The sequence below is a fragment of the Eutrema salsugineum genome, unplaced genomic scaffold (assembly GCF_000478725.1).
Source record: "Eutrema salsugineum unplaced genomic scaffold, Eutsalg1_0 scaffold_3, whole genome shotgun sequence".
In the NCBI taxonomy this organism is placed as follows: domain Eukaryota; kingdom Viridiplantae; phylum Streptophyta; class Magnoliopsida; order Brassicales; family Brassicaceae; genus Eutrema; species Eutrema salsugineum.
Window position 1 is genome coordinate 5,410,640 of NW_006256756.1, and position 10,639 is coordinate 5,421,278.

The 10,639-nt window shown below is 38.1% G+C and overlaps 1 protein-coding gene and 1 pseudogene across 1 annotated transcript; one reads left to right on the plus strand and one right to left on the minus strand.

Annotated features, from left to right (window-relative positions):
- Nucleotides 1-671: 671 nt before the first annotated feature.
- Nucleotides 672-780, minus strand: LOC112085882 (annotated as a pseudogene).
- An 8,518-nt stretch (nt 781-9,298) lies between these two features.
- On the plus strand, nt 9,299-10,341 carry LOC18014954 (uncharacterized protein At2g29880). The gene is made up of 2 exons (XM_006396918.2): nt 9,299-9,667; nt 9,743-10,341. The coding sequence occupies exons 1-2, from the start codon at nt 9,323-9,325 to the stop codon at nt 10,298-10,300; spliced, it is 903 nt and encodes a 300-aa protein (XP_006396981.1). The 5' UTR covers nt 9,299-9,322; the 3' UTR covers nt 10,301-10,341.
- The last annotated feature ends 298 nt before the right edge of the window (nt 10,342-10,639 follow it).

Below are 10,639 nucleotides of genomic sequence, written 5' to 3' on the forward strand. Positions count from 1 at the left end.
GTCACGATCTTTGAACAGCTTGCAACAAAAACAAAAAATGTTGTCCAATGATTTTGAGTAAACTAGCCAACGCCGATCTTGTTTTTTTCCATCACTCATTTCTCTTGTGTAATAAATATGTAAGAAATGCCTCTTAACTCTGTTTTTTGGAAATTTATAATCAATGGGTAGTCTTTTTGCCGGTCCTTGAACAACCATAAAATCTCTCCATTCATTCCATCCTTTTTTATGCTTTTCCAGTTTCCAGGATCATACATATCTACAACTCCACAATGCTCCATCATATCATCCTCTTTTTCACATTCATTCTTATCGTCATCCTCATCTTCCATTTCTTTTAAACCCTCTTCATTTACTGCATCCCCTTTTTCATTCGAATTCTCCTCATCCACCGTATTCACATCCTCTTTCTCATTTAAGTCATCTTCATTCACTGCATTCGCATTCTCTACTCCATCTCCAGAAACACCATGATGCTCATCATTTTTTTCTATAGATGTATCCAGAGTTTAAGATTTTTGAAGTACTTTGAATAAAGCATTCGCTTGAGGTTTTTCTTCTTCTTCTCTTTTTTGTTTATGTTTTCTTTTGTCATGTCCACTTAATGGTTTTTTTAAGTTGTTCGAAGACATCTGGAAAAAAAAAAGTTACAAAAAATTAGCAAAAAAACAAAAATATGATAGAGTTAATATTGTGTGAGCCGATAGCCCGTATATCAGATATTAAACTGATAAAAACAGATACTACATTTTATCTTGGCCAACAGGTCAAGAAAGATATAAAAATTATAATACCTAAATCTTTAAACTAAATATCACCTTTTCCAAAATAGGAAAAAAATATAGAGATTATCGTGAATAGAGAAAAGAAATTATTGTATCTTATTCCAAATAATGAGAGATATATATAGTCAAGTCGAGAGTTAGTTATGCTAACATTTAACCAATGTGGGATTTTTTTAAAAAAAAAGTTAAAAGACATCGTAGTGGCCAACATTAGTCATTACTCATTAACCTAATTTTTTTATTAGTTAGATATTGGGCTTAATAATCAATTAAAACCTGTTACACCTATTCTTCTTGGGCCTTCGATTTTTTTCATAAACTTTGGACCCATAGGTCAGTGCTTCTTTTCCTATAACATAGGCACGGGCCTGCATAGGATATCAATCTTGAAAGTTAGGGTTCTTCGCTTATTGTAAGAACGATATTGAGGTTTCAAAATCCCATATTTTTATAAATCACATTTAATGATAAAAGTTATTAAATTATAGTTTTTTTCAACAATAAAAAATGATAGATAGAAGAAATGCACATAGGTAAAAGATGTATTGTTTTTTGTTTTTAAATGTCAATCAATAATTAGAAAAATGAGGTTATTGTAGAAATTAGAATTTGTTTTGCCTCTAAGTTTTTTATTTTAGAAATGAAAATTTTGTTTGCTTTTATATTTTTTATTTGATTATTAATTGAAAAAATAACAATATTTATAAATAAAATAACAACAGCTTACCGTAAGTTTTTGGAACATATTTTGGTTTTTTGTTCTTTCAAACCAACTTTCCATCCAATCATGATTCTGGTCAAAGAGATTCCTTAATTTTTAGGAAAACTAGATTTTTTATAGATTTACCAATTCATTCATAGAAACTAGAATCTCTATTCTATGTTTTTTTCTCAATTATTTGTCGAAATTATTTTTTGTTTTTATTAGGAAATTTGTTTTGTTTCGAATTTTAGACATCAACCTAGTTATCGTAATCGAAAAGGATTTCTTTCGCAAAACGTACTAGCTACCTGTAACTTTGATCTAGAGTTCATGTATGTTTTAAGTGGATGGGAAGGTTCGGCTCACGACTCAAAAGTTCTACAAGATGCCTTAACAAGAAGAACTAATAGACTGCAAGTTCCGGAAGGTAATTTCTAATTCAGGTCTAACTAATATGATCATAAATGATGTAATATTTTGAATTTAAATGAGTTATTATGTCTTTTGGTGTTTCAGGAAAATATTATTTAGCTGATTGTGGATTTGCAAATCGTCGTAATTTCTTAGTGATGCAGCGCATCTTCTTCTACTTCAACTAGGATTTTACTTATTCCTTTTATTATACTTATTTAGATAAGTTAAACTACTTATGTCGATTTAGCATATTTCCTTTTCGTCTAATCCTATTAGGAATTACATTAGGGTTTTCTTTTCTTTGCTATTTAAGCGAACCTAAGCTTGTAAAGGTTCGTCAGACTTATAGAATTAATAATCAGAGCTTTTCAGAGCCATATTAGTTCTTCAAGTCGCAAAACTTACTTACGTCTTAAGCTTTCGGAGTTAACGAACTTCTGTCGATCATCTCTTTCTCCTTTAAATCTCTTTCGCTGCGTCAGTTTTGGTATCAGAGCTTTGTCGTTCCTGCGAAATTTTTTTTTCTCTTAAACCATGCCTCCTAAACGTGACGAAGCTGTGAACGATTGGGCAGAGCTGCGGCGTACGCTGGTGGCGATGCAAGAAAACTTCCAGACCATGCTTCAAAACTCGATCCAGGAGCTGACCGACACCGTTCTTCATCAGCGCGAACAGGGTCGTGTGGCACAAGAAGCAGACGTGGAGGAAGACAACCCGTTTGCAGCTCATGTTCCTCGCCGGCGTCGGAGTGGTGGTAATCATGCCGTTGAGCAGGATGATCGAAGATGGGAATCAGGATTCAAATTAGACATCCCTGAGTTCCATGGTGGTGTGCGAGGAGAAGAACTCCTCGATTGGTTGGTTGCAGTGGAGGAAGTTTTGGAACTCAAGGAAGTGCCCGAAGATAGGAAGGTACCACTGGTGGCGACGAAGTTTCGTGGCAAAGCTGCCGCCTGGTGGACGCAACTCAAAACAACTCAAGCACGGTTGGGAAAGGAACGAATTAAAACATGGGAAAAATTACAGCGAGCTTTGAAGAAAAGTTTTCTTCCGTATAATTTCGATAGGACGATGTACACTCGCCTTCAGAACTTGCGACAGGGTACTCGCACCGTCGATGAATACGCCGAAGAATTTTCGCTATTGTTAACGCGTACAGAGATTTATGATAGTGAGGTGCAGTTGGTTTCTCGATTTATTGGCGGCTTGCGTCCTCAACTTCAATCTGCTATGGCTCAATTCGATCCCGACACGGTCTCGGAAGCGCATCGACGAGCAGTGGCGTTTGAGCAGCAGTTTAAGTCGTCTTCTATGGGTTGGAATTCTGGTCCCTATCGATCGCGAACTACTGGGAATTCAACTGGTGAGAATTCGTCCGCTCAGGAGAACAAAAAAGATTCTACGGCAGCATCTATTACTCAACAAGTGGCTAGTGCACATACAGAACAGACATTGCGTCGCTCGTCTCGACCTAATGCTCTGCGTTGTTTTGCTTGTGGTGAGCCTGGACACTTACAGACCGCTTGTCCTAAACAGACGCGGAGGGGGTTGTATGTCGACGAGTCCAAGTGGGATAATGAGGATACTTCGGATGATCAGGAGAATGAGGGTGACGGTGACTTGATCGAAGACCACCATCATGGTGATACAGGTCAGTCGCTGATGCTCCGACATGTGTGTCTGGCTCCAGTGACGCTTGAGGAACCTTGGCTTCGCACCAATATCTTCCAGTCCACCTGTACGATCAAAGGGAAGGTGTGTCGGTTCGTTGTGGATTCTGGTAGCTGTCGCAATGTAATTGCAGAGGATGCAGCTCGAAAGCTGGGTTTGAAGCGCGAAGCACATCCGACGCCTTATAAGCTCACATGGTTGAAACAGGGAATAGAGATTAGGATTGAACATCGCTGCCTAGTGTCATTCTCGATCGGATCTCATTACAAAGATAAGATTTACTGTGACATTGCACCGATGGATGTCAGTCATCTTCTTCTGGGTCGACCTTGGCAATATGATCGCAGTGTGGTTCATGATGGACGTCGTAATAGCTACAGCTTCGTTTTCGAGCACCGCAAAATAGTGCTGTTTCCATCACCACAACTTCAAGCTCCATCGACGCTGCAGGATACAGATCTCGCCGTAGACTCGCCTCAGCCTATGAGTTCGTCAGTTTTATTCTGCTCACGTCGAGAGTTCGAAAAAGAGTTCAGAAGTGACGGTTGCGTTTGGGCCTTGGTAGCGGCTAATCCCACAGTACAGGAACCCCGTCCTTTGTCATCGCGTTTCTCTGAGTTACTCAACGACGTTAAGGACGTGTTTCCTACCGAATTGCCAAAAGCGTTACCACCTCTACGTGATATTCAACATCAAATCGATTTAGTGCCGGGTGCAGCCCTCCCTAATCGCCCTCATTATCGTATGAGTCCACAGGAACATGAGGAACTTCGTCGTCAAGTAGAAGAATTGTTGGTGCGTGGTCATATTCGAGAGAGTTTAAGTCCGTGTGCTGTCCCAGCCCTCCTCATTCCCAAGAAAGATGGCTCTTGGCGTATGTGTGTTGATAGTAGGGCTATTAACAAGATCACGGTACGCTACAGATTTCCCATTCCGCGGCTCGACGACCTGTTGGATCAGATTGGTACAGCTACGATATTTTCCAAGTTGGACCTGAAGAGTGGCTACCATCAGATTCGAATTAAGCCTGGAGATGAATGGAAAACGGCCTTTAAAACGCGGGAAGGTCTATTTGAGTGGCTCGTCATGCCTTTTGGCTTGTCTAATGCCCCCAGTACCTTCATGAGAGTTATGAATCAGGCATTACGACCTTTTATTGGACGTTTTGTCGTTGTCTATTTTGACGATATTCTCATTTTTAGTTCCTCTTTGGCGGACCATCTTGATCATCTACGTCAGGTTCTTGCTGTCTTGCGCAAGGAGTCTTTGTTTGTTGCACAGCAGAAATGCGAGTTTGGCGTGGATCAAGTTCTGTTTCTGGGTTATGTTGTGTCTAACAAAGGCTTATCGATGGATACAAGCAAAGTCGAAGCCATTCGCTCTTGGCCTGTTCCCCGTACGATCTCGGAGGTCCGCAGCTTTCACGGTTTGGCATCCTTTTATCGGCGTTTTGTGCCTCATTTCAGCTCCATCATGGCACCTATTACTGATTGTATGAAAGAAGGGAAGTTCATCTGGTCCAATGAGGCAGCCACTGCGTTTGAACTAATCAAGACCAAGCTCACGACCGCGCCAATTCTGGTCTTACCAGATTTTTCTCTTCCTTTCGAGCTCCATTGTGACGCGTCCAAATTAGGTGTGGGAGCAGTTTTAAGTCAACAAGCAAGACCTGTGGCATTTTATAGTGAGAAACTCGCCGGGGCGCGCAGTCGTTATAGTACATATGACGTGGAGTTTTATGCAATTATCCAAGCAATTAAACACTGGCGACATTATTTATTCCACCGCGAGTTTGTCCTCTTCACTGATCATGACGCTCTTAAGCATCTAGACAGCCAAGCAAAGATTTCTTCTCGTCATGCGACTTGGATAGCGTTTCTACAGCAGTTTACATTCACTATTCGTCATCAGTCGGGAAAATTGAACAAAGTCGCAGATGCCTTAAGTCGTCGTCATTGTCTTGTTACGAGTATGCATACGTCGGTGCCAGGTTTTGCAACTTTTGCTGAGCTTTATGTTTCTGATCCTTATTTTGGTGCTATTCTCCGAGATGTTAAGCAGGGCATTCGTTCGGATTTTGTGCTTCATGACGATTTCCTCTTTCACAACAATCATCTTTGCATTCCAGACTGTAGCCTCCGTTTGCGTCTCATTACCGAACTCCATTCAGAAGGTCATGTGGGTCGTGACAAAACTTTACAGCTTGTTTCGACCTCTTACTTTTGGCCGACTTTACGTAGAGACGTGGAGCGTTTTGTTGAGCGTTGTCGAGCATGTCAACTTGCTAAAGGACAAGCGTCTAATGCTGGCTTGTACTTACCTTTGCCGGTTCCTACTCAGCCATGGACTGATGTTAGCATGGACTTTGTCTTGGGGTTGCCTCGTACACAACGCAGGAGTGATTCCATCTTTGTTATTGTTGACCGTTTCTCCAAAATGGCTCACTTTATTCCATGTAAGCGTACTACTGATGCCGTTCGAGTTGCTGAATTGTTTTTCCGTGAGGTCTATCGGCTGCATGGGTTGCCAACCTCGATTGTCTCTGATCGGGATACGAGGTTCTTGAGTCATTTTTGGCGATCAGTATGGAAGCTACTGGGCACTAGTCTTGATATGAGCACAGCTTATCATCCACAGACTGATGGTCAAACTGAAGTGACGAATCGCTCTCTGGGCAATATGTTGCGCAGTCTGGTAGGTGACAACCTTCGTTCATGGGAAGCTTCTACAAAATACAAAGCTGCTGCGGATAAACATCGACGGGAACTGCTGTTTGACCCTGGTGACTTTGTTTGGGTGTATCTCACCAAGGATCGGCTCCCTTCTCATGAGTATAATAAGCTTCGCTCTCGGAAGATCGGTCCAGTGAAAGTGTTAGAACGTATCAACGCCAATGCTTATCGTGTAGAACTTCCAGTGCATATCAAGACAGCAAATGTCTTTAATGTCAAGTATCTCACTCCGTATGTTGGTGACGTTGCCGTTCAAGATTCAGAGGCGAATCTTCTCTTACCCCCGGGGACCTGATGCAGCGCATCTTCTTCTACTTCAACTAGGATTTTACTTATTCCTTTTATTATACTTATTTAGATAAGTTAAACTACTTATGTCGATTTAGCATATTTCCTTTTCGTCTAATCCTATTAGGAATTACATTAGGGTTTTCTTTTCTTTGCTATTTAAGCGAACCTAAGCTTGTAAAGGTTCGTCAGACTTATAGAATTAATAATCAGAGCTTTTCAGAGCCATATTAGTTCTTCAAGTCGCAAAACTTACTTACGTCTTAAGCTTTCGTAGTTAACGAACTTCTGTCGATCATCTCTTTCTCCTTTAAATCTCTTTCGCTGCGTCACTTAGCTCCATTACGAAGCACACGATATCATCTACAAGATTTTCAGGGTGAAGGACGTGATCCAGCAAATGAAAATGAACTATTCAACTTTCGTCATGCGTCTTTGAGAAACGTCATCGAGAGAATTTTTGGTATTTTTAAATCTCGGTTCTTGATATTTAAATCTGCACCACCATTTTCTTTCAAGACCCAAGCAGAGATTGTTCTTGCGTGTGCGGGTTTACATAATTTTCTTCGTAAAAGATGTCGGTCAGATGAGTTTTCTAGTGATGACGAAGAGGATGATGATGAAGAAACTGAAAATCATAATTCAGAAGAGAATGATGATGCAGGAAATGTTGAGTCCCAAGATCAAGAAAGAGAATATGCAAGACAATGGAGGGCGACCATAGCTGCAGATATGTGGAGAGATGCTACTATTATTGGTAGCCAAAGATAATTTATTCATTAGCTTTTTATAAGGTTTACGTTTTTAGGATTTTTGTTTTGGTGGCTATTCTTTCAATGTGTCTCGACTCAAAAATACTTTCTTGAACCCTTTATGATTTCTTTTTAGAATTTTTTACTTCTTGTTTATCACTTGCTGTACAAATGTAGAGAACAATTTTGCAGATGAAGATGATCCACGTCTTGCCTGTTTAACAGAGAGAGAGAGAGATCAATTACCTACTAAGATTCCAGATAGAAATAGATCTTGCCGAGGCTATCTTAAGGAACAACCTATTGCAAAATGGTTCTCTACATTTGTCATGAACTTTGGAAACTTACTCCATCAAAGAAACGGATTTTTGGTGATGGCTTACGGAGACCTGATGGTTGCATGGATGTTGGAGGAACCAAACCACCATTGATAGCTGAAACTTTTGTGCCCTCCTTAGCATTAGCTTGAAGAACAGATGCATCTTTAGAGTTCTTGAGAGGCTTCACAGTTTGCAACGTGTTATCATTTGCATGACCCTTTTCATCAGAGACAGTTTCTGATTATCTTTAGTCATTTTGCTAGTGGCACAAGCTCGTGATGACTCTGATGGACGTTCACTGATCGAACCAGCAGATGGATATTCTAGGATCCAAAGGCTCTTTTCCTGTATACTTCAAGGTCTTGGACGATGTTGATTATAATTGAGTTTGTGTTATATAAAGTTAAGAGTCGTGTTTGTTAAGTTAGGGTGTGTTATTTCTTTAAGAGTCACAATGGTGGTTTGTGTTATTTCTTGGACGATGTTGATTATAATTGAGTTTGTGTTATATAAAGTTAAGAGTCGTGTCTGTTAAGTTAGGGTGTGTTATTTTTTTAAGAGTCACAAGTAGAAAAGACACAACTCTTTGTTAAATCATGTCTGTTGTGTCGTGTCTGTTGTGTAACTACTTAAGATGTTGTAACCGTGATGTAAAAACCAAGTTTGAGATTCAATAAAGAGTCAGTTTCTGTTCTTACTTTGTACTCTGTTTTTATATCAAATTCTGTGTAGAAAACAGAGTGTTTTATCAGAATATTTCTGATACTTAGAAAGTTCTTGTGTTTATTCAGAGAAGCACAAATTTCTAACAGACGAAAGAGACACGTAATACAATCTTCAAGATAGAGTTGTGACTAACCCGCAGGTAATTTGGAATTCTTCCCTTGTTTGGCTTTGTTAATATCTAGTGATGCACTGGTCATCGATGTTGTTGACAAGTGCCTGACTTTGCTGAGTCCGTTATGTGGCTTGGAAGTGGATGTACTAGTACCTATTGCACCCACAGACTGTATCATATGTATCATTGACAAATTATTAAAATATCATGGTAAGCCAGAACAAGTTATGACAAGCTTCTAATTCATAAAAACAATAGACACAATTCGAGTTCGTTAACCACTAGAAGAAACCCGCTACTCTCACGTTGTCAGGTTAAACCCACTACTCAAGCTTTTACTTCTTGTTTATTACTTGCTGTACATATCCACGTTAATTTGCTTACTTGGTTTCAAAAATAATATAAATGACAACACATCATATAAATATTTAGAAGATTCTCATGATCATTAAAATATTATATATCACAAGTTTTTTTTCTATATCTTATTCTATCAACTCAATATTCATCTTTATCTAGATAAGTTCATGTTTATCTTTATATTAGCTTCATCTTTATCTTTAACAACGATCTCTCTCTATATATACACATTTTCTCAAACATAGAGATCATCAAACTCAAGAAAACAAGGTTAGTGAATTATTTTACTATTTTCTTTTATTACTAATGCATACATGTTTATTAGTAATTGTTTCCAATTCTGCATTGACGTTTAACACTAGCTCTCTCTACTTTGCTCAATCATTTTCGTTTTTATTTTGTTTTGAATCTGTGTTTTTGTTTTTCATTCATGACTAGTTATCTTTAAACATCATCACCATGGGAGATTCACAAAAAAAGAGAAAAGAAAAAGGTGATTACAATCCATGGACTCCAGATGAGACTAAGTTGTTAATACAACTTCTTGTGGAAGGGATCAACCACAATTGGCGTGATTCTAATGGTAGCATAAGCAAACTAACTATTGAGACGAAGCTTCTACCAGATCTCAACAAAGGTGTTTGCCGTCCAAAAGATTACAAACATTATCAAAGCAGAATGAAATATTTAAAACAACAATACCAAAGTTGTGTCGATCTTCAACGTTATTCTTCTGGTTTTGGCTGGGATCCTCAAACAAAAAGATTTACAGCATCTGATGAAGTTTGGGATAGTTATTTAAAAGTAAGTCTCTCGTTCAAACAATATATTATCATACTACCTATTACACTTTATTAATATATTATTTTGTTTTTATAGGCTCATCCTACTGATAAAAACCTACGTTATGAAACATTTGAATTTTTTGATGAGTTTCAAATAATATTTGGAGAAGGTGTTGCTACCGGGAAAAATGCAATTGGATTAGGTGATAGTACAGATGCACGTACAAACAAAGAAGAGTATGTGCATGGTATTGATGACTTATATGACTTAGAAAGAACAACTCATCGCCATGAGTCTCCAGAGCATTTTGTACCATTTGATTCCCAGACAACTTCAGATTATCGTAGAGAGAAGTTTCAACCAAAGAAAAGAGCTAGATCTGAGAGAGGTACTTCCAAAAAAGATGAAAATCCAGTGATGGCGATTAGCAATCAAATCTTGAATTTAATACAGCAAAAAGAAGAAAGACAACAAAGAGAAGCGGAGAAAAATCAGAATAATGTTTGGGATGCTATAAAAGAAATTTCGGATTTAGAAGAACGTATTCGTTACAAAGCACTTACCAAAATTTACCATTTGAGAATACAAGATGTTTTTATTAGTATGTCAGTGGAAGAAAGGTTAGGGTGGATTCAAACCAATATGGATTGAATGTGGGTTTTTTTTTTCTTAGGTTGCAATTTCTTTTTTTATTGTGTTGGCTTTTTTTTCTTTGATTTTTTTTCTTTCGTTGTGGTTTTAGATTGTTTTTTTTTTTTAATCTTTTCAAATCCAAAATTTATTGAGAATTCTATTCTATTAGATTTTAAATGATAGCATGTGACTTTCTAAATACACTGCTAAGTAATTTAAAATTTTAAACAACTCATATACATTAGATTCTAAATGAATTAAAAAAAATTAAAATCTGATATATTCTAATCTAGTGGAGTTGATTTCAACATACAGATTGAATAACGCCCCCAATTATTTTATATAAGAAACAATTAC

What these genes read in the sequence shown, in the direction of transcription:
- LOC18014954 (XM_006396918.2), top strand. Translation starts at nt 9,323, where the DNA reads ATGGGAGATTCACAAAAAAAGAGAAAAGAAAAAGGTGATTACAATCCA. An exon ending in TTTGGGATAGTTATTTAAAA is followed by an intron (nt 9,668 to 9,742) that starts GTAAGTCTCTCG and finishes TTGTTTTTATAG; the next exon opens with GCTCATCCTACTGATAAAAA.